Source organism: Pituophis catenifer, unplaced genomic scaffold, assembly GCF_029215685.1.
Source record: "Pituophis catenifer annectens isolate HBS135680 unplaced genomic scaffold, rPitCat1.0.hap2 SCAF_315, whole genome shotgun sequence".
Taxonomy (NCBI): Eukaryota; Metazoa; Chordata; class Lepidosauria; order Squamata; family Colubridae; genus Pituophis; species Pituophis catenifer.
In genome coordinates, this window is record NW_027257195.1 from 3,295 (window position 1) to 28,272 (window position 24,978).

Here is a 24,978-nt window from a genome sequence, read left to right on the forward strand (position 1 = left end):
TCTAGGGCTCGTGGAGTTAATTATGTACTCAGTCAGATTCCCGCTGTAATTTCCATCTTGCTTGTAATATAATTCCTGTTGGACTTGGAAGGAGGCTGGAGATAATGCATTTCTCCTCAATGGATGACTAGCCTGAAAGCTGCATGCAGCTTCCAACTCATTGAGATTGTTCTGGAGAAATTCAGCAGCAAAATGAGGAAAATTTGATTTTTTGATTTTTGTATGTTTTCTAGGCTTTGCGGTGGCTTTAAATATAGGAATAGAAGCTCTTTGCCTCCCTGAAGCCTCCTCTTCCTACGTTTAATCTTTCCCATGTAAAAAAACCCCAACAACCCAGAAAAATAGCTTCAAAAAGCTACCTATCTTCTTCACAAATATGTATGGATAATCTCCCGCAGTCCTTATAAAGTTGGGGTGTTAAAATAAGCTCCCCAATTTTCAAAAGTGGAATATTTTAAAAGAGAGCAATTTCCAATGTTATTTCACACTGAACTGCATTGCAGTGATAACTGGAAAGGGAACATGCAATATAGGGCTGGCTGGTAAATTCTCACTTAACAACTGCAGTTGGGACCAGCATCTCCATTGCTAAGCAATGCAGTTGTTAAGTGAAACATCACATGCCCATGTCCAACTTATGATGCCAGTTCCACCGTGGTTGTTAAGAAAATTACTTGCAGTTGTTCAATGCAGCATTACGTTTACTACGACTTGCAAGTTACTGCAGGCTTCCCGATTCACTTTACATGGCTGTGAAGATTGCAAATGGAGATTATGTGATTTTGGGACTATTGTAAGTTCAAGGACTGGTTGTAAACCTACTTTTTCAGCACTGTGGTAAGTTTGAACAGTAGCTAAATAGGCTAGTCAGTAACCAAGGACTACCTTATAAAATGATTTAGAGCAGAAAGTGAAAATAATAAAGAGTCTTGGCATGCAAAGCCTATCTTCCATTGTATATGAGCTACTGTAAGCCTCGTTAATTCAACAGTGAAGAAAACACCTCAACAATTAACAAGTAAAAAGTTTGAATTTAAAATCAGCTAACAAAGCAGCATTCAAATGAAATGAACATTTGAAGTGAACAAGTTACGGACATTGTGAACGGAAGTATGATGAAGTTTATGCAAACTTTGCGGTAATTTAATAGACTTAGACTTTCACGTTCTAATTTTCAGAACGTGAAAGTGAATTGTGAAGTTGCTGGTGGTAATAGAAATGCAGCAAAGACCTGCATCCTGATGTTAAAAGAAGCTATCAATGAAATTGATGAAGCAGCACAGTAGATCCTTAGCTTTGATGGCACAGAATTGTTCTGGAAGAGAACCGTCAGAAAGAATATACACTTCCAAAGAGGAAAAGACAATGCAAGCTTTTAAGGCTGTGAAATATCAATACATGCTTTTGTCTGCAGCTATTGTAGCAGGATATGACAAACTAAAACCGTCTATCATTGGAAAACCTTTCTCCATTTAAAGGCATCAAGAAGACTATCATTTCTATCTATGCATTATTGTTCAAATCCAAAAGCTTGGAGCTCAACAGCTTTATTTCTAGACTGGAGATTCATTAATTGTTTTATTCCTGAAGGGGAAACACGCTGCAGAGAGGAGGACATACCATTCAAGATTTTGTTTTGATTTTTATGGATTTGTAATGTTTTCAAGTAAATATATTAATTTTCAAGTAGGCAATTTAACAGTCATGTAAAGGCATTTTGGCATCTTAACAATAGGCGAAAGAAGGGGAAAAAAAGGAAAATTCAAATGATTTTCACAAACCCTTCAACCTAATTTGTTTCAAGGGCATCTGAGTGTAAAGAGTTACATAATATGAGGATTCAAAAAATAATTTATGAGTAGTTACGTGTAAATTTTTAAAAAAACATTATTTCATTTATAGCTATCAAATTATGAAAGCCAGATTGCAAAACTGCGAGCAGAAGTTGAGAAGAGCGAAGCTGTCCGACAAAGTCTGGAGTATGAATTAGCTGTAGCAAGGAAAGAAGTTGGTATAGAACGGTATTCATCAGAAGAAAAATTAGGTGGAGCAAACAAACAAATAGAACAACTGCAAGGTAAAATTCAGAATATTTACAATAAATAATGAACATATTTGTGAACATTTCCCCTATGAACATAATTCATTAACAGTGTTTTCCTGACATAAATAGGGAGTTATTATTTTAGGAACACCTTATAATATTCAAGTCTGAATCTCCTGGGTCTTTCCCATTTTGTTACCATTACTGATTGTTTGGTTAAAATCATTATTATGTTCCTTACTTAACTTATCAGATTTAGAGTTTTTAAACTGTTTGACACATTTTCATAGTCAGTTTCATGGATTCTGAACTTAGAGTCTATTTTTATTTAAAATGCAATGTAATAATTTAATTTCTAACTTCATTTAACTACATTTAACTACATTTTTTCTTGGTCTCTTTGTATCAGTGATACATTCATTTTTTAATTTTATTTTGTTTTCTAACAGCAGGTGCTAACAGTTTAGAAAAATGATTCATCAAAATGACATTTGTAATATCTACATTTACTAAACCTTATATTTTTAGTAATATTTTATTACCCATCACTAATATCTGTTATACTTTAATGCAGTAAATATATCAGAATTATTATTTATCTTGTGTCCATTTCATTTTTCCTTTTACTTGCTTATGTTTAATAGAGTAATATTTATAAGTAGCTTCATAGCATCCTATATTATACATGTTTCAATTCCTACCTGCTTATTAACTTGGAAATATTTCTGGATTTCTTAAAAATTTCTCAGTAATATCATTTGTTTTTAATAACAAGAGAGTCAGTGTCTATATAAATTAAAGATGGGAAAATATTTGGTCTCCAAGTCTTTGCAGAACTGGTACATAATTTTGAAATTATTGTGATTCTGTTGGGTGCTCATTACTACCTAATTAAAAAGATATTAACATCATGATTATGTTGTATACTTGGCTGAATAGCAACTTTAAATAATAGCTAGTGGATTATTTTTCCAACTATAATAAACTGATGCCAGTTAAGCAAATTCATAATTTACATATAACTAGTAGCATTCCCCCCCCCCCAGATTTACTCTTTTCTATAAATCCATTAAATTTTACATTCTTTTTCCTGACCAGTATTAATTGTCTATTCCTGCATTCCTGCAATTGTTTAATGTAAAATGTAAAATGTTTATGTAAAAAAGGTACATGTTCCTTGTTAGGGCTGTAGATTGCCCCCAATATGTACGTGTTTAGCTGTCTTACTGTGTTCTTAACAAGACATTGTAGGACAGTATCTGTCTAACACATCTTACTGTCAGCTACTTAGGGATATCTTCAAGATTTATACATTGACATTTTAATTTCATTGGTTTAAGCGCTGTGACTTAAATACTTTAAGGAGACCGTTATTAAAACAAGTAGGCAAGAGTTTGTAGAAAACAAAGTACTTGGTAGGTGTTTTAAGGCTAGATTTGTAGCCTTAAATATAGATTTATATTCATAGATTATTTACAAAATTATCATTTGGGATAGTATATTGTCCTGAGTATTTTATTTATTTGTATCTAATATTCCTTCCTCCTACAACAATCCTGTGAGGCGGGTTGGGCTGAGAGAGAGTGACTGACCCAGGGTCTGGCTTTCATGGCTAAGGCAGGATTTGAACTCTTGGTTCTCCCAGTTTCTAGCCTGATGCCTTAACCACTAGACCAAACTAGTTCTTTGGTGTAACAAATATATATAACAAAACGTCTTCATTGATAGAAATTGCGTTTAACCTGTTTTTTGTGCTGTTAATGTAAAATGACTAATTTGAAAGGATTGTTGTTTTTAATAGAATTACTGCAATGTTCATTGCAATGTTCATTGTAAAATATTTGGTTTGTTGCTTTTTGCATATTGTAGAAGAAGAACCTATGCTACTTTAGTTCACATTTTAATTGTATTTGAGAATCACTTTGCATTTCTTTTCAACAGAAACCATCAGAGCTCTTCAGCAGAAATTGAATGAGGCAGAGAAAACATTTCACATCAATAAATGTCAGTGGGATGAAAAACAGCGAAGATTTATCAATGAGTTATCAGAAAAGGAGTTGCTTATTAGTACCTGTCATGCTGAATACGAAACCCTTTTGAAGGAAAGGATGAGATTGGATGATATTTTGAAGGTAAGCCTTTATTTAGTGGTGTCTTCAGGGAGTTCATGACTAATGATAATGGTTATCATTGGAGCTTTATACTCTATGGTAGTATTTCTCAACTTTAACATTTGAAGATGGGTGGACTCTGCTCCCAGAATTCCCCAGCCAGCCAGTTTGGTCTAGTGGTTAAGGCAAACACTGCCATAGTATAGAGCTTCAATAATAACCATCATCCTCAAGCATAGCTGGCTGGGGAATTCTGGGAGCTGAAGTCCACCCATCTTCAAGTGATCAAGGTCAAGAAACACTGCTCTATGGTATGTGTCAACATAGCATGTATGTACAAAGGGGCAGGGCTTAGCACAGAATTCTGGGAGCTGAAGTCCACCCATCTTCAAATGGTCAAGATTGAGAAACATTGCTCTATGGCAGGGGTTCATTGAGGGCCGCATCAGGGTTGTGTTTGACCTTGGGGAGCCGGGGTGGGCGTGGCCAGGGTGGGCGTGGCCAGCTCGACATCACTCATGTCAGGGGCGCCTGTGGTGGTCCAAGTGCTCTTCCTGTAAAAACGGGGTCCTGAGTTCCCTTTCGGTTGCGACGGCCCCCTGTAACCCTGTACCAGCAAAAACGGAGCTTGGGAGTGCTGTCCGTGGCCCTCGTGAGCTCCATTTTTGGCTGTGATGGCCTCCTGCAACCCTCTGCTAGTGAAAATGGCATTGGGAGTGCCTCTTGCGGCCCTCACGAACTCCATTTTCATCTGCAACAGCCTCCTACAACTCTCTGCCAGTGAAAATGGAACTTGGGAGTGCTGCCAACAGTCCACGCAAGCTCTGTTTTCAGCTGCGATGGCCTCCTGCAAGCCTCTGCCAGTGAAAACGGAGCTTGGGAGGGCCACACACAGCCCTCCCAAGCTCTGTTTTTGCTGGCATAGGCACTGCAGGCCAGTCCTTCACTGTTTCCAGGGCGGCCCTACGGGCCAGATATAAGCACTCTGCAGGCCGGATCCGGGCCCCGGATCTTGAGTTTGACACCCCTGCTCTATGGTATGCATCAACATAGCATATCTGTACAAAGGGGCAGTGCAGTTGTCGTTTTTCTGACCCACTCCTATGGCTGTTGCTGTATTTAATAGAAATGTTATGATTCAGAAGAAAGTAAACACATATTCTTATTAGCACTGTATTTTCTGCTCTGTTTTTCCACAAAAAAGTTTCTTAGGCTCCAAAAATATATATATATATCTTGCAGTTTAAAAGATACGACACAAACCGAAGAGGGATTCAGTGGGAAAAGGAAAAGGGAAAGTTTAGGCACTTGCAACATTCTGGAACCGACTTCATCTGAAGGAATGTTTGCTTTTTGACAAAGGGTTTACCTTTAAAGCGAATTGATGATTTCATGTTTTCTAGAACACAGTGATAGAGAGGGATGAGCCTTTGTCTTGCTCCGCAGGATGGGGGGGCGGAATATTTTAAATTCAGGGTTGTTTTCCTGGCTAAATATAATAAATCTTACTTTTCGGGCACAGAGGTAAGCAAACTGCTAAACGCTAAATGATTAAGTGGGAGATTGATTTTTTTTCTTTGACACGACAGTGTTCCTTGAGGTCTTAATGGTTCTTGGCCAGTGAAAAGTCTAAAGCAGTGGTTTTCAACCTTTTCTTCACCGTGGGCTCCCTTTAAATAACCTTTGTGGCCATGGACCCCCAAGATGTAACTCAAGATTTAAATAATAATAACATTTCTTCAAGCTTTCATGGACCCCCTAGAGGTCCACTGACCACAGGTTGAGAACCACTGGTCTAGAGCATGGGTATCCAAACTTTTCTTTTGCTTGGACCTCATTGAGTGAAGAGGAATTCTTGGGCCATATATAAAAGATATAATATAGTTAATGTATATAACTCACTTAATGTTAAAAGTGTACAATCTTGTGAGGTGGCGTTATTAGCTGTCCAGGGCTACACATGGCCAATAGGTCACAGGTTGGACATGCCTGGTTTAGTGTGTGGTCCTCTTTTAAGTTGCATTCCTTGCTTTCTCCAAGACATTCATGATGGAGAATGTAGCCTACTCATCCGAGAATATAGGTTGATGTTCTTTTGGGTGGGGAAGTTCTTGTCCAAGGTACCAGATGTTTAAGGCAAATGTTTCATGAAAGAAAAAAATAGTGATTTGTAGTTGAAGGTAGCAGGGTCAGTTGAGAGACAGAAAAGAGTGAGGGCTTTTCACATGTTAAAAATTAGTCTGATCCACAAAGCAGAGATTGACATTGTATGTGCTTTCAGTAGTTTTTGCTCTGCAGTTCCCATCAGCACCACCTGTGCTACAGGAAAGGCATGATGGGAGTTGCAATTCAATAATGTTTACCAATGTTGCTGTCTCTGTAGTAAATTATTTGCCCAAGGCAGAATTTCAAACCTGGACCCTGGTTTGTTCAGATACAAAGGCAGTTTTTCTTGCTTATTAAAGAAAGATGTCTCGCTTTCCCTTCAGTGTAGCAAAAAATATTATTTTTCCTTAAATCTAAGTACAGGTAGTTCTCAACTTACGACCACAATTGAGCTCAACATTTTATGTTGCTAAATGAAAAATTGGTTAAGTAAGTTTTGCCCCATTTTACGACTTTTCTTGCCACGTTTGTTAAGTGAATCACTGCAGTTGTTAAATTAGTAACACGGTTGCTAAGTGAATCTGGCTTCCCCATTGACTTCGCTTGTCAGGAGGTCGCAAAAGGGGATCATGTGACCCTGGCACGCTACAATCTTCATAAATATGAGTCAGTTGTCAAGCATCCAAATGTAAATCACGTGACCATGGGGATGCTGCAACGGTCATAAGTGTGAAAAATGGTGAGAAGTTGCTTTTTTCCAGTGCCGTTGTAACTTCAAAAGGTCACTAAGTGAACTGTTGTAAGTCGAGGACAACCTGTACTATAACTGAATAAAGGTAGAATCGATTCCGACTGATTCACTGAGTGCACAGGAAACCTCATAAAATGGTTTTCTCCTGTCTCTGGTAAAATTAGGAAATAATAACCTGGATCTACAATACAATGTTTGATAGCTTTAATTAATTCCTGTATATATATATTTAAAGCTATATGTAAAGCCTGCAGTATGTTACGATAAGTTCATTTTAACCTGTGTCTACATCAAGGAGACTTTGGAATGCCAGAAGGAGCAGAAGAACGTGATAGAGTCAGAGATCATAAAAGTGGCAGAAGAAGAATTTAGGTGTCAGGCAGAACATTGGAAATCAGAAAGAAATGAACTCCAATTTTTGTTGCAGGTATCTTTTGTTATGTTAGGTAATGCTGCTAAACTAGAAGTAGTCATATCTTTCTTATAAGCCAAAAATAGTATTGGATTAATTGTTAAAAATACAGGTAGTCCTCGATTAATGACCACAATTGAGCCCAAAATTTAGGTTGCTAAATGTGACATTTGTAAAAGTGGGTTTTGTCCCATTTTATGACGGGCCACAACACAAAAGCGGGATCACATGACCATGGGGCATAAATATGAACCAGTTGTCAAGCATCTAAATTTTAATCACATGACCATGGGAATGTTGCGACAGTTGTAAAGTGTGAAAAACTGTCATGTTACTTTTTTTTTCAGGGGTGTTGTAACTTTGAAGGGTCACTAAATGAACTGTTGTACGTCGAGGACTACCTGTAATGGCAGTACTATTATATTATTTCACTTTTGCCCTTTGGATATTGTAAGCTGATGTCTCTTCTTACAACACGATAGTCAATCTATAATGGTAGACTGTTTCTTCTCCTTAATTTCTTACCTTTAATCTTTTCTTAAAGATATCTGTTTATACTATCTTTGGCCAGAATATCCCAGTCGCAGTAATTCATAGATACATAGAAAACTAATAGCAGAAAATGACCTAGTAATCCACTGAGTCTGTCCTTTGAGGGTTTTTTTTTTGCTTGTTTTCTTTTCACTTTATTTGTTTATCATTTTTAATTATTATTTATATATTTTATTAATGTTTATTTAATTTTTTATTTCTGTTGGATGATGGACAACTGTTTATCCCAAGCGTCTTTAAACTCAGTTACTGATAGTTGACCCGCTATCTCCGCTGGAAGTTGGTTCCAAGCTTCCATTTCTTCTTTCTGTGAAGTAATACTTTCTAACTTTTGAACTTCCCTGCTGTCAGTGTGAGGTTATGCCCCCCCACCCGTGTTCTTGATTTTTGCTTAATATTAAAAGTGCACTAGTAAAGTCCCAAATTTCTAGACCAAATGATTACAATACTATATACCTTAGATGGGTATGCCTTAGGACAGTGATGGCGAATCTTTTCGGCACCGAGTGCCAAAAAGGTCGTGTGGAAATGTCGCACATGCCCACGTGTGCTCAACGGGGCCGTCCTCCGGAAAAGCTGAACTTCCGGGTAATAGTGCGCATGCGTGCCTGACGATCAGCTGGCTGGCGCGCATGCTGGTTTTCAGCACTGCCACACATGTGAATGGATCGTGCTCCGGAAAACCCAAACTTCCGGGTTTTGGTACGCATGCACACCCGACAATCAGCTGGCTGGCGTGCATGCGCACACTGGTTTTCGGCACTGCTGCGTGCGTGAAAGACAGCCAGAAACCCGGAAGACAAACAGGCAAGGCTGCGCGTGCCGGGCGACATGGCTTCGCGTGCCACTTTGGGCATGCGTGCCGTAGGTTCGCCATCACGGCCTTAGGAGTTAGTTGGGCTGCAGCTAGTGCAAAGTATTTAAGGAGGCAGCCTGCCGCAAACATATTTTTGCAGTTCAAAAGGCCAGGATGCTGTACAGGAAGATTCAACACTTGTACTAAAATATAAAAGTCTGCTTAGCCTGGCTATCTGATAGGTCAGCTTCTTTATGTACTGACCCGATAAAAGCAGGGATGTCCTCTTCATGAGGCTTTATCTCTAGAAGTTTACAGTCTCCTAAGAGAAGGTATTCCTGACCCTGGTAGTAGACATTTCTCCCTGTTCAGTTATGGTTGGCATCACAAATTGTACCACCTGAAGATTTACTTGTGCACTCAGGTGGTTACATTTGGATTGCTAATGTTTTTGCTGTTCTGTAAAATAGTTTTAATCTGAAGTAAATTAGTACTTTTAGTATATAGAACATTGAATAACAGAGTTGGAAGGGACCTTGGAGGTCCCCTGCTTAGGCAGGAAACCCTATACCCGTGATGGCGAACCTATGGCACGCGTGCCACAGCTGGAGCCTTTCTGTGGGCACGCGAGCTGTTGCTCAGCTTAACTCCATCGCGCATGCACGCGTGCCTCCCACCAACCAGCTGATTTTTGTGATATGTGGGGGGCGGGGGTTGCACGCACACACGCGGAGGGTGGGGGGAGTGTGGGGGTGTATGGCGCACCCCACCCACACCCTGTTTTTGGGCCCAGGAGGCTACAGGGAGGCCTACTAGGCCCAAAACGGGGCATGGGGGATGCGGCATGCCCCTCTCCCCACAGCCCGTTTTTGGGGCCTAGGAGGTTGCAGGGATGCCTACTAGGCCCAAAACAAAGCGCAGGGGGGGGTCATAGGTGCATACGCGGGGGAAGCACGGGGGGTCATGCGCATGCATTGCTTTATGGGTGTCAGCACAGATGCATGCTGTTGTACATGCGAACACACACTTTTGGCACACGACGAGAAAAAGGTTAGCCATCACTGCCCTATATCATTTTAGACAAATGATTATCCAATCTCTTCTTAAAAACTTCATATACATCTGATACATTCAGATTGCTCCCAAAATTACCAGGCACCATGTTTTTAGCCACACTAGTTGCAGATTCCAGAAATCTCATGCAATATATCTGAGAAGTTGGAAAAGGCTGCTCTGCATGTCCAGCTCTTTGGCCTCCATATTTTTACCCTGTACAGTAGATACATTACTTCCAGATCTGTTCCAAAATCCATTTTAGGTTAATTTGAGATTAGAAAGTAGAGTACAGAGTTTCAACTACTCCAGAGCTCTTCATAAGGGCGGAATTGAAACAGTGCCAATCAACAAGAAAAGAGAAAGAGGAGCTAAGAAAGTGACTGATGTTCAAGTAGGGCGATTTTCTGACCACCAGTATTTATATTTGTATCACAGGAAATAAAGTAATATCTTTATTGTTTCCTGTGGTACAAATATAAATGTTGCCAGTCAGGTTTATCTCCCCGTATATGCTGAAGTACAGAAGATGTGTAGTTAACTAAAAATTAACATTAAAAAGTTAACTTCCTCAGTCATCTCAAGAAGATGAGATTGTTTTTAAAGTAATTTTCTGTTGAAAAGGTATTAAGCAAACTCTAATTTTCAGAGAACAATGAAAGCAAGGGAAGGAAAAGCCAATACACTGATATTCTTGCAAGAATTGTTTTTATTTGAAAGTCAAATGTCAAATTAATAGTGGCAAAAAGGATTTAAAGGAGAAATGATACCTTTAAAAGAAGCTGGTACCAAGTAGCATGGATTAAATTTAAAAGGAGAAAATATCCTAATGTAATAATAATAATCATCACCATTGACATCAATAAAATCACTATCAGTCAATTGCAAAAGGCAGCTTTACTTGGAACAACTTACAAACTGTGACAATACCTCTAATACCTTTACATCCTGTGACAACACCTTTAATACCATCAAACAACAGCTTCTGCCTATTTTATGTCCTTGGCAAAGACTTACAGATGGATTAAAAAGACCAAATCCTGTCTAAACATCTGGTTAGGTGTGTAGCTGACTATAATAATAAATATCTTTACACTATATTACATTAATATAATCTTTGCTAACAGGTTACAGAACTGGGCTATCTGTTGCTGCTGAAATGTTGAATTACAGTTCAGCTTTGGTAGCGTAGCCAAAATGAAGCATGCAAGGATTTTTAATTCCGTAATCTCTGAACAGCTGCAGATTTCTTACTCTTGGATAATAAAGTGTCTATTTGTGTGTTCATAAATACATATAAAATCTAATTGGGGGGCATTGATTTGATCTGATTATGATGAGTGTTGATCCTTAGAAGTCACATAGATAGATTCTTCTATGGCAATCTGTCCTAAACCTGGTTATTCAGGTCTACTACGATAACATTGCGTCCACTGTAATTAAAACTAGCCACATTGCTGCCAGGCACCCTCTCCTCTTTCCTTCTATCTTTCTTAGCATTATTTATATTTGTAGGTAAATCTGGTGTGTGCTCATTGCTACTTTAACAATTCGATTTTTAATCTTTCCCTTCTGTTACCTGTGAGCAATTTATATTGCAGCTTTGAAATGGAAGATCTAGTCCCTTCAATAAGTCAATTGAACCAGATGTAAGCTATGGCTTGTAAATATTATTTTAGAAGTATCTGTGAAAATTGAATAAAAATGATTGTCTGTAGCGAAGAGAAACGCAATCATAAGCCCTTAGAAGAATTTTTAGCAGAGGGATATGTACTGATGGGCTTTTGAAAGATTTATATTGAATCTTTGCCTACTTTCTAGAAGAAGATAGGATTTTCTGTAACAAATACAACAGCATCATCTTGTGGCTAACAACCCAACATTGCATGAGAAACTTCTAAGCTTACTTATAACAGAGGGATCTTTATTTTAAATTGGACACACCATAGACCTATTTTAATTCCACTGGAGTTGTGGGGATTAAGTATTGAAATCAATATCCTTTCACATAGTGAGGTTGGATTGTAAGAAATAACTACATTTTATACTTGCTCTGCTTTCAAATGGCATTCTAATATAGCAGTATTACATTTCAGGGATCATGGCTTGCTTTAATAAACTGAAATATCAATAAATCTTTTTTTGAGCACATGTAATCCCTTCTTCCGCCCCACCCTCCCTTTTGCATAAGTAAAACACAGCTTTCTTCAACTGAACTGGAAAGCTATGATTTAATGGCTTTGGAATGCTATGAACCTATTGTTCGTATTAATACATTGGTTGGTTAAAGCCATAAATCATAGTTTTCTGATTTGGATGAAATTGGTTTGCTCCTGCATAAAGGGAATAGCAATGTTTCATTGATGCTTTGGCTTATTAAGCAGATATATGGTCAACTTGTTGTGCGCTACCCAGTCGAATTGTGATTGATTCCTGTCTTCCACTTCTTAATGTATCTGTAAATTTAATTTGGCAGTTATTAGTTCAACTTAAATTCCCATTCTTAATTGCCATTTCAGAATTTTTTTTTTTAAAAAATATTATTTTTGTTACTTGTATGACTGGTGTCAGTGTACTGTGCTTTACAGGAGCTGCTTGTCGCTCCCAATTTAGATGGGCTTTAATATTTGGTCCTCTCGTTTACAATTTTGATGATTGGACATTTTAAGTGGCAAAATTTGAACCAATTTTATTGCGTAAAATTCTCAAACCACCTCCCAGAACAGGCTCTGATGCCATCTGCTTTGCAGGCATGCTTGCCTTTGACATGCAATCAAAACCTGGCATAGTCCTTGACTGATGGAAGTCCCATAAATCTTTTTGACCGAAACTAGCATTAAATTGCAACAAAACAGAACATCATTTTACTAAAAAAAAAAAAAAAAAGGGGGGGGGGGGCTGCTGAACTATTTAAATGCAGTCAATGGCATGTTATAAAAACAAGTACCGTATTTTTTGCCGTATAAGACGCACCGGAGTATAAGACACACCTTAGTTTTTGGGGAGGAAAATAAGAAAAAAGTTGATTGGCAGGTGGATCGGCCTCCTGGAATACCCCCAATCAGCTGTTCCCAGGGGTGAGTTCTGTGCTTTGCTTTTTTTTTTTTTGCTTTTTTTTCTGCTTCTGAAACTCTGTTTCAGAAAAAACTTTTTTTCCTGCCTCTGAAAGCCTCCGAAACAGAGCTTCAGAAAAAAAGCCTCTGAAGCTCTGTTTGGGGGCTTCTTTTCTGAAGCTTCGTTTCTGATGCTTTTTTCAGCCTCTGAAATCTCCATTTGAGAAGCTGGATGGGGCTACATTCGGAGTATAAGATGCACCCAGATTTTCACCCTCTTTTTTGGGGGAAAAAGGTGCATCATTTGCTACCCCATTAATACAACATGAAGACATCTCCTTCATGAGGTGAAGAGACTGACTGGGGATGATGAAATTAACATCATTCTACCCCATATTAAATCTGAATGTGTTTTATTTTTATTTATACACTAAAAATTGTACATATTTTTTTATAGCCATTTGTATGTTGACAGATTCACAATGAGCTTCTGGCAGTTTATTTCAGAAATCATCATTAGGAAACCAATGTACACTAAAGCATCAAAGGTGAACTAATCAGTGCATTATTAATTAAATATAATGCCTGTAATTTTTTTTTTTTTTTAAATTTGATTTATATGCCGCCCTTCTCCGGAGACTCAGGGCGGCTTACAATGCGTTAAGCAATAGCCTTCATACTTTTGTATATTTATACAAAGTCAGCTTATTGCCCCCACAAACTGGGTCCTCATTTCACCTACCTTAGAAAGGATGGAAGGCTGAGTCAACCTTGAGCCTTGGAGAGATTCGAACCAGCAGTAAATTGCAGGCAGCTGTGTTAATAACAGGGTGCGTAGACCACTGTACTATCAAGGCTCATGTTATTTAATAATTAAATAACAGATATATTGTTCTAATAAAACCCCCAATAATCGTTGGAAAAGCTCTGGCTCTGTTTATTTCCATAAGGCAATGGTCAAGTCCAGAGTGGCAAGCAAACTGAGGAAACAAGAAATAAGAACATCTTTGGATGTCTGAAAATATATTTATTGCTGATGTGGTAATATAATGGAATTCTCTAGCTCAATCTATATCTAGCATAATTTAGGCATAGGTACTCTTTTTCATGCTTCCCCTTCCTCCACCTGGGCTCAGATGTGTTTTTCACAACACTCCTGTTTCTTCCATTCTTCCCACATCTATTAGATGTTCCAGACCACAAAGGTGAGGCTAGACAAACTTCAAATGACACTAAATCACAAAATAAGCACTTGAACTAAAAGTTCTCTTTTAGTTAAACCTCTTTTGCCTCATCTCATTGAGATGGGTAACAACAGGCAGCTTCTCCCAGTTTGGTTGTATTAGGTAAGAGGTTGAGGAAGGCAACTCTTCAGCAGTTTAGGTGCTGGCCCACATAAAGAACTTGACAGCATGTCACAAGCATTTTGAATTGTGTGTGAGAACCTATTGGTGGCAAATGTAGGGCTCACAGTACAAATGTATGTGTTCATGATGATGAGTGCCTGATTACAAATTAGCTGCTGTATTACTTGCCAGTTGGGAGTTTCTGGGTGGTCTTCAAGGATGGCTCCATGAAGAGGACATTGTGACATGCCAGTCTGAGTAGCAATAAGAATGTGAACCACTGTTGTGAAATCCTTTTGTTCTGGGTGGGATGACTAAAACGTCTCCCTTTCCATCTAGTAGTAACTATGAATTCACAAAGACCCCTAAACAACAGACCTACTTCCTCAGAGGTAGTGCCTCTCTCCCAAGAGACATCATTGGGGCTGACAGACAACTATGAGAAATAAATAACTTGCCATGCCCCCCTAGGTTTCAGCAATCTCCAAATACTAAGACCTAAGACAGAATTCTTAGCTGGACTTGAGGTGATGATATTCAGTTGGAAATCAAGTGCTTCCAAATCAATGGATTATGTGACTGGGTGATGGCATGGAGATGCTGAAAAACATGGAGGGGGGCAGGAGAGGACTGAGTCCAGGGCTCTTCATATTGGAGTGGCCATAGGGCTGACCATACCTATACCACTATCCCATGGAACTGTCTGCTAAAGGAAGACTGGAATGACTGAAGAACATTGTAGCTGATAACAGCTGAAAGATTTTGTTGCGCTGTGAGGTAGCAGAGAGTAAATCAGCGCTCTTCTTTCTCCTCTATCCTCACAAATAAATTGGTGACCTGATTGATCAGAGTATCTGGGCTGAGGAAAACCTGCTTGGAAAGAACCTGATCCTTGTGCTGTCAAAGCAGAATGGCCCCCAAAGGCAGAGACTAAAGGGGAAGAGTTGGGTTTACACCAGGAGTGTCCAACCTTGGCGACTTTAGGATCTTTGGACTTCAATGTATCTCTGGGCTGGGGAATTCTGGAAATTGAAGTTGCCAAGGTTGGATACCCCTGGTCATCTACTTTCTGAAGTGACCAACAGGTGCTTAACGGATTTCACCACCCAAATGGCAGGGGGCAGCTGGAGGGGGGGACAGTTGCCACAGGAAATTCATCCTGGATTAGATGAAAGTGTGGAAAGGGCTAACTTTGCCCATTAAGCTAAGTTATTGCAGCGGTTGGTTCGATTTTTTTGTTATGTGGGAATCCAACCACATATTATAATTAGCATTAAAGCATGGTTTAGGGTCACACATAGATTCAGGGGTTATGTTTTAGTTCAATAGGAGAGAGGCCTGGTTGAATTCAATTAGAGGGAGAATGTATGACGTGGTTGTTGGTACATCCTGAAGCTTGATGAAAATAAGGGGTTTAATCCAACATAGTTTTGAGCAGCAGATGAATAGAGATGGTGAGATTGAAAAACTAAAAATATTAGAAGACATGCTACTGTTAGGCTAACCAGCAGGGATCAACCTGCTTTGTTCTAGCACATCAGTCTGTCACCGTGATTGGATTAGAAGGCTTGTTCTACTGTAAGACTGCAGAGCTAGTTCTAATTTTGTTACCTTTGAATTGTCTGGTGCCTAGAATCTGGGATTAAGACTGCAAATGTTGCTTCAGGGAGAACAAAATTACTCGTTTTCAGTGCAGCTTTAAATACTCTGATCTTGCTGCTGAATTCTTATCAGGCAAACAAGCTAATTATATCTTTCCTCCACTCACAGAGGAGTTGTAGGCATCTGTGCTAAAACAAGACCAAGAATCTTAGGAATTAATGACGGAGAAAGCATTGTGTTAGACAGTTAAGCAGTGGCAGTAAATACATGCCCCACTGAGATCGTTTTGACTGATGTAGCAAGGGAGGAGGTGAAGTGCTCAGGCAGACTAATAACCAGCCTGCCATGTTCCCTTTTCTAAATTGATTTAATGCATTGCAATGAGAAGTTGCAGGTCTGAAAATTCATAGTCTCAAGACCTTTGCTTTTAATTTCCACCGTGAAACTCTTTTGGATTACGTTTCTCGGTGACTAAAACACAGAACTATTCAATGATTTCTGGATTGGACTTGCTTTTCATCATTACATTCTCCTTCTTGTCACAAATGCTCTTACGTACCAAAATTGGGGCAGAGAAACATGCTGCATTATCGGTTAATAAAATGATGAGCTGTTTACCAAAAGCAAAGCCTTAAAGACAAAACATCTTATGTTTTGCAGCTGACTTTATTAAGGTTTCACTTTCTCTGTACAGGTAGTCCTTGATTTACAGCAGTTCATTTAGTGACGAAAAAAGTGACCCAGGACCATTTTGCAACTTACGACGGTTGCAGCATCCCCATAGTCACATGATCAAAATTCAAACACTTGACAGTTGACTAATATTTATGACAGTTGCGGTGTCCCTGGGTCATGTGATCACTTTTGTGACCTTCTGACAAGCAAAATCAATGGAGAAACCAGATTTACTCAACAACCGTGTTACTAACTTAACAACTGCAGTGATTCACCTAACATCTGCAGCAAGGAAGCTCGTAAAATGGGGCAAAATTCACTTAACAACTTTCTCTCATACCAACAGAAATTTTGGGCTCAGTTGTGGTTGTAAGTCAAGGACTACCTGTATTGAAAAAACAGGGTATGCTCTGTGTGACACAGGAGTCTATACCCACTTTCAAGCTAAGGAATATATTTGGCTTCATGCTAGGACAGTTCTCTAAAAACTTACTGAATCAGCCAACAAAGAAAGTGAAACAAAGACAGAACCAGAAATCGTTTGAATTAATGGAATGTTATATTTTAACTAAATACCGCTATAATAATTGTTCTTGTTTTTATCTGTCACAATAATTAAAAAAAAAAATCTCTGTGTTGATAGCTTTTTGAAGGATCCTGGGACTCCCATGTTAAGCATATGTGATCATACTGTATAGCCTAGATCCGTGATGGCGAACCTATGGCATGTGTGCCCAAAGTGGCACACGAAGCCATGGCCTGGCATGCATGGCCTTGCCTGTTTGTCTTCTGGGTTTCTGGCACGCATGCACGTGCGACGATCAGCTGTCCTTCGTGTGTGCGGCAGTGCCGAAAACCAGTATACGTATGCATGCCGGCCAGCTGATTGTTGGGTACGCATGCACGCTAGAACCTGGAAGTTCAGCTTTTCCAGAGCGCGATCCCTTCGCGCCATGGCAGTGCCGAAAACCAGCCTGCCCATGCGTGCCAGCCAGCTGATCGTCGGGCACGCATGCATGTTAGAACCGGAAGTTTGGCTTTTTCAGAGCATGGCCCTGATGAGTGTGTGCGTACTCGACGCTTCCGCGCAACTGTTCGCCATCACTGGCCTAAATGATTGCATGTGGGTGTCTGTTGTTAGGAAATAAAGGGAACCAAGGAGTAATAGTTAACATGTAGGATTTATTGTGGAGGGATCTGGATACAAATATACATTGAAATCGGAATTTCTCTGGGTAATCTTCTGTGGGCTAGTCATGGACTCAACGCAAACTGGCACTGACGCTGAGTGGCAGTGAATGGGAATGGGTGAATGGGAAACGAAGCAGAAACTGGCTTGAGACTTGTGGCAAAAAGGTGGAATGTAAAGGAAAGGAATAAATTTTAAAAATATACCATAATGTCGATAGAATAATTTTAGTCCTGTTATTTTTATCTAGAAGTACTGTGTTATGTAAGCCTGTAACAAATCTGAAGTTGAAACAGTTAAAATGGCAATGTGAACCTCTAAATGTCCTAAGTCAGGTGTCAGCAACCTGTGGCTCCAGAGCCACATGCAGCTCTTTGGGCCCTCTGCTGTGGCTCCCTGTCAGGTGATCCCATCACTGGCTGGCCCTGCCCCTTGCCCTTCCCTCCCAGTCACTCCTTGCCTGGCCTGAGAAGGTAAGGGTGACAGCGGGTGATGGAGAAGTGGCCAGGGCAGAGACAGAGATACAGAGAGAAAGGGAGAGATAGAGACAGAGAGATACAGAGAGAGAGTTCTAGAGAGCGGGAGAGAGGGGGGGAGGGAGGGAGGGAGGGAGGGAGGGAGAGATGTCAAAAGGGTTTTGTGGTTCCCGGTGTTTTTTAACACCTGGTTCTCTGCCCTAATGACTGGCTGGGTAGGCGTGGCTAGGGAGTCATGTGACTGGTGGAAGTGAGTGATATTGAGTTGGCCACGCCCACCCAGGTTTTGTGGCTCCCGTTGTTTTCTTTTTTGTGGGAAACGGGTCCAAATGGCTCTTTGAGTGTTTAAGGTTGCAGACCCCTGGTAAATGGAAGTTCCTTAGGTAGTATAGAAGGGAAAAAAACCCCTAAAACATTTTTACTTAGAAACTTATTGATAGTGCAGATCCTACTTCTAAGTAATGGTGTTTGGGGCTACCGGCAGACAAAAATCATGGGGACCTTTCAGTGGGACAACTATGCCATACCAATTAATGTGTAATTCTCAATTGTGTGAAGACTCTTGATCCTACTCTCAGATTTAAAGACCAAGAGTAAATTGTCTCCAAATCTTTCTCTTCAGGGAAAATACTGAAGTTGGAACTAATTATTATTCTCCCACCAGGAAAGCACCAGCACGGTGCAGAATGTCCACAAAAAAATACAAGAGCTAGAAAGAGAACATAATGGCTGTTCAGAAGCCTTGAGGCGACAGGCCAGCGAACTTCAGTTTGGTGCTGAGCGAGAGACTCGGCTTAGAAAAGAACTTGAGGTAAGAACTTCACCAAATAATGAGGTTGGTATCCGATAGCTGCCTTCCGTTTTGTTCCTGGGGTTTGTTTCATTGCAAAGGAGCCGTTAATAGCGAGGAGACCTTGTGGAGGCCCTTTGGAGTAAAAGTTGATAAGGAAATACCAGCGAAAGGCCCTAAAGGAAAGGAAAATACTTTAAAAAGCAGTTTCTTCCGTAATTTAAGTCAGATAAAGGAGGCTTTTCTCTTATTTGCACAGCTTTGGCGTAATGAGTTTATAAATCCCTATAAGAGGCCTTGGGCTTTGGCCAGAAATTTCCACTCACCTGAGAGTGGATTTTGTCAGCTCCTGTTCTGTTTTGCATTGTGTTATACAGGTAGTCCTCAATTTACGACCACAACTGAGCCCAAAATTTCTGTTGTTAAGTCAGACATTTGTTAAGTGGGTTTTGTCCCATTTTACAACCTTTCTTGCCACAGTTGTTAAGTGAATCCTTGCGGTTGATAAGTTAGTAACCCGGCTGTTAAGTAAACCTGGCTTCCCCATGGACTTTGCTTGTCAGAAGGTCGCAAAAGGTGACCTTGGGGCACAGCAACGGTCGTAAATACGAACCAATTGCCAAGCATTTGAATTTTGATCATATGGTCATGGAGATGCTGCAGAGGTCATAAGTGTGAAAAACAGTCCTATAAATTACATTTTTCAGTGCTGTTGTAACTTTGAACAGTCACTAAATGAACTGTTGTAACTTGAGGACTGCCTGTATTCTATTAATACTTGGTTTTGTCCTGATACAGCTTTGTATCAATAATTTTAAAAGAAGAGTTTTTATTACAGAGGTTATCTGTTTGTGGTTCAGGCGCCAGATTAGAAACCAGGAGACCGTGCATTCTAGTCTCACCTTAGCTACAAAGCCAGCTGGGTGACTTTATGGATATAGATACAGATATATTCAATCAAATGGCAATCAGGCACCGGGAAGTGATACCCATCTGCCAGTTGAATGGATCCTGTTGATCAGTGGTGGGTTGCCCCCGGTTCGCACCGGTTTTATAGAACCGGTAGTAAAATCGGCAGGAGGCTCCGCCCAGCAACCCCAATGTCATCAAAATGCTTCTGTGCTTGCACAGAAGAGCGTGTGTGCATGAGAGCGAAGTGCACGTTGCCCCGTTGCGAACCGGTAGTAAAGGTAAGTAACACCCACCCCTGCTGTTGGTTGAGTGAGGTCTCTCTTTCCCTGTGTGCCCCTCAGAGGAAGTCGGTTGCATAAGCAGAAATTGGCTGAATAGAAGAGGCCTGAACCACTCCACAAATAAATCTCTGAAATAAATCGACACAAGGCAGCGATCTCCAGCCTGACGCCTTTCACAGAGCAGCTCCCATTACCCACAATCCAAGAAATTATAATTCATTGTAATACAGGCAGTCCTCGACTTAAACCCATAATTGAGCCCAAAATGTATGTCGCTAAGTGAGAAATGAGTTAGTTAGGTGACTTTTGCCTCTCTTTACGACTTCTCCTGCCACGTTTGTTAAGTGGATCACTGCAGTTGTTGGGTTAATAATCCGGTTGTTAAGGGAAAGTGGCTTCCCCTGTTGACTTTGCTTATCGGAAAGTCGCAAAAGGGGATGACGTGACCCTGGGACACCGCAGCCGTCATAAATGCGAACTAGTTGCCCACCATCCGAATGTAAATCACATGACCATGAGGGATGCTGCAACAGTCATAAGTGTGAAGTCACTTTTTCAGTGTAATGGTCACTAAATGAACTGTTGTAAGTGGAGGACTACCTGTACATCCAGAGGGTATCAGGTTGGGTAAGAATGCCAGGAATAAAATAGGGAGGGTGGATATAGAGATAGGATCCACCCCAAATCATCAGTGTGCTGCTATAACATCTTTTTATTTCTTAGAATGCAAAGAAAAAGAGGTTGCCCAAAAGTTTGTTTGGAAACAATTTACAGAGTCCCTGGAGAGCTTTTTTTTAATGAGCAACTAGTTTGCTATGGCCTATGGATCTACACAGTTCAGGGATAATTTAAAAAAAAAGAACAATTATTTTTTTTTTTATCATGCTAATGTTGAATTAGAAAAAAACCTTTAAAGTCTGGAATTACAAAGGAGATGAAATTAAATGGTTTGTGGTTTTGGTCAAGAGCGGAAGAGATTAGGCATTAAATAATAAATCCTAGCAGTTTGAGATAGTTGTTGCCCAATCTTATGTGGAAAGTCCTCTAAATTTTCCGAGAAGAGGATAATCTGAGTATTGGGTATTATTTTTCTTTTAGGTAATTAAGATGTTTTTAAACACAGCACAGGTCAATCTGATACCAAAAGGAAAATGTCGCTTTAGTGTTAGTGTTCCTTTGGTGCCCTCTAGTGGCTTTTGAGATCAATTGTAGAACATTTAACAGTAATCTCTGTATCCTTGATTCCTGAATTTAAAATGTTAAATTCCTTAACATTTTTTTTTCAGTCTATACATTTTCAGGCCTCCTTATCTTTATTAGAACCAGAAAACTGCTGATATGCAATTCTCATTTCTTGGTGTAAAGCCAGATTTTCACACTCTCTTGGCTTAATTTTTGCTTCTTTTTCTTTTTGGTTTTGTCACATAGCTTTTATTATGTATGGACTTATTAAATAAACGTAATCTGTAATATGAGATGAAGGAAATATTTTAAAAGTTTATGGGGAGGAGATAAGAATTTATAGTCTGAATAAATTATTAGGTTATTATGTTTTATGAATTAAGAGGCTACCAGCTCAGTTATCTGGAACTGGAGTCCTAATTTGATTTATTTACCTGCCAAAATCCTATAAAAGTGAAATGTGTTGTAAATAAAAATACCCCTCCTGCCCTAGACGTTCTTTTTACTGAAGTGAGCACATGCAGCCAAACAATTTCTGCATTGGCTTTATAGATAAGTCTTTATTTTTTTCCCAGTGTCTTGATGTTGATGGAACCATTAGGTGCTGGAAGAAATAATGGATGTGTTTAGATGAGTATGTTTTAACTAGTATGGATGTTATCAGAATATGTTATCAGAAAAACAGAGTCCAACTCCCTATTCAGTCAGGAAACCCTATACCTTTTCAGACAAATCAATGTCAGAACAGTTTACCTGTTTCTTTTAGAAGAGCCAGAGAATCTTATTTTTTTTCAAAGAAAAACTAGGAATAAATTTTTAAGCAATCTACTCCAGAAATGTGGATTTTTATAGTAAAAGTCTCTTTATTCATTTGTTAGCTCATAGCAGGGATGAAATCCAGCAGGTTCTGACAGATTTTGGAGAACCGGTAGCGGAAATTTTGAGTAGTTCGGAGAACCGATAAATACCACCTCTGGCTAGTCCCAGAGTGGGGTGGGAATGGAGATTTTGCAATATCCTTCCCCCAGCCCAGAAGTGGGGAGGGAATGGGGCTTTTGCAGTATCCTTCCCCTGGAGCGGGGTGGAATGGAGATTTTGCAGTATCCTTCCCTTGCCATTCCCACCAAGCCACACCCACCAAGCTATACCATGCCTACCATGCCATGCCCACAGAACCGGTAGTAAAAAAATTTGGATTTCACCACTGGCTCAGCTCCTAGAATTAAGGAGAAGTTTCCTAACTCTGAAAACAATTAACCAATGAAACAGCTTGCCTTCAGAAGTTGTGGGTGCTCCATCACTGGAGGTTTTTAAAAAGAAACAGGACAGCCATTTGTCTGCAATGTATAGGGTCTCCTGCGCAAGCAGGGGGATGGACTAGAAGACCTCCAAGGTCCTTTGCAACTCTGTTATTCTGTCCTGTCCTGTTTATCTCTTTGTTAGCCTTTCCGCAAGAGGACCGGTAGTCATCACTTCAAGATGGTAATTGAGAGTGGCAACTTTGTTGCTATGGTTGTAAAGCTTGATGGTACATGACTGCGCCAATTTACAATGGTCGTTGCGGCAGTTCCATTTGTCTTCATTAGGCAAATCCTGCGCGATTGCAGGGTGTTGTGGTCATGTGATTTGCCGTTTGTGAGTTCCTGCAGGTTTCCCCATTGACTTTGCTTGCTGGAAGTCAGCAGTGAAGGTCTCAAATGGTGATCACGACTGCAGGATGCTGCAATGTCATAACTGTGTGTCAGGTGATGAACACCCAAATTATGATCTTGTGATCGTGGGGATGCTGTAATGGCTGTGACAATGAAGACCTGTCATACGTCCTCCTCATTCAGTGCTGTCCTAACTTTGAACAGTCATTGAATGTCATTCAACAAGGATTACCCGTATGCCAGAGGTGGGTTTCAGCAGGTTCTGACCAGTTCTGGAGAGCCGGTATCAGAAATTTTGAGTAGTTCAGAGAACTGGTAGTAAAAATTCTGACTGGCCCCACCCCCATCTATTCTCTGCCTCCCAAGTCCCAGTTGATCGGGAGGGAATGGAGTTTTTGCAGTATCTTTCCCCTGCCACACCCACCAAGCCACTCCCACCAAGCCATGCCACGCCCACCAAGCCACACCCACAGAACCGGTAGTAAAAAAATTTGAAACCCACCACTGCCGTATGCAGTATGGATTGATTATTGAGGCTGTGTAAATCATTTAGAGGTGTATTTCATGAAAGCAACTGTTCAAAATTACTGTTGAAAGGATCTAAAAGCAGCATCCTCTCAAATAGCCAGAGTAGTCACCACAAGAACTATTATATGTCATGAGCGTATAGAAAGTTCTCCACTTACGACCATTTGTTTAGTCATGTGACCAAAATTTGGACACTTGGCAACTGGCATGTACTTATGACAGTTGCAATGTCCCAGGGTCATGTGATCACCTTTAGCAACCTTTTGATTAGCAAAATCAATGGGGAAGCCAGATTTATTTGGGTGAGTGGCGCAGCAGACTAATGCTACTGTTAAAGGTAGTATTTAGCTTCCAGCTGCCTGCAATTACTGCGAGTTCAATTCTCACCAGGCTCAAGGTTGACTCAGCCTTCCATCCTTTCTAAGGTAGGTAAAATGAGGACCCAGTCTGTGGGGGCAATAAGCTCACTTTGTATAAAATATACAAAAGTATGAAGGCTATTGCTTAACGCCTTGTAAGCCGCCCTGAGTCTCCGGAGAAGGGCGGCATATAAATCAAATTAAAAAAATAAAATAAAAAAAAGTAAAAAAAAAATATTAACAAATGTGTTAAACAAATCTAACTGAACAATCGCAGTGATTCACTTAACAACAGTAGCAGTAAAGGTCATAAAATGGGACAAAACCCACTTAACCAACTGTCTTGTTTAGCTAAAGAAATTTTGGGCTCAATTGTGGTCATAAGTCGAGGACTACCTGTATGGGTTCAAGGACAATTGATGCTTTGACCATCCTGCTGAAGTGAAGTATGCATCAAGCAGTGTATTTCAAGGGCATTTTACTGGTTCTCTGAAAGGCCTCTCTGAATTGTTTTGCACAGATATTAATTATAATTTATAATAAAAAAATGGGAGAGATTTAAAAACACGGCCACCCTAGAGAAAGTGTCACAACCACGTAGAGACCGAAGTTAGGCAAAATAAGGAACCCTTGACCGCCTTTTAAAATGGATTAGATTAAAAGGCAGTATTTGTGAGCAGTATATTTGCAGGATACTGGATTCTGAATATTCTACTACTGTGGCACCACCCACTGAGAATACCTCCAGGCAATAAAGTTCTTATGAAACAAATATCTGGTTATTTATATAGGAGAAGACGATCACTTAGGTATGCTGAATGTGGCCCTTGTAAAACTTCACAGAACACGAATCAATCTGGAAGTAATTAGGAGCCAATGCAATTGAGCAAAGTTTGGATTGATATTAGTCGTACTTTTAAACTGAGAGTTTTGAGAAGCGCTTGAGGGGTGTGTGTATGTGCTGTTAACCTCTTATTAACTTTGATTTTTTAACAGCTAACTATGGCCAGAGTAAAAAAACTGGAAGAAAACATCGAGGCAGAGAGAGCGTCACATCTGGAATCTAAATTTAATTCTGAAATAATTCAGGTAAATTGACAAAAGCACC

At 39.9% G+C, this 24,978-nt stretch overlaps 1 protein-coding gene across 1 annotated transcript; it reads left to right on the top strand.

The window, feature by feature from the left end:
- Window positions 1–1,902: 1,902 nt before the first annotated feature.
- LOC139326907 (coiled-coil domain-containing protein 171-like) lies at window positions 1,903–24,968 on the top strand (the record flags this gene model as incomplete). Its single annotated transcript, XM_070956650.1, has 5 exons — window positions 1,903–2,077; window positions 3,986–4,176; window positions 7,308–7,439; window positions 18,831–18,977; window positions 24,867–24,968. Coding segments are annotated over 5 exons (747 nt in total), but the record flags the coding sequence as incomplete, so codon positions are not given.
- Window positions 24,969–24,978: the final 10 nt, after the last annotated feature.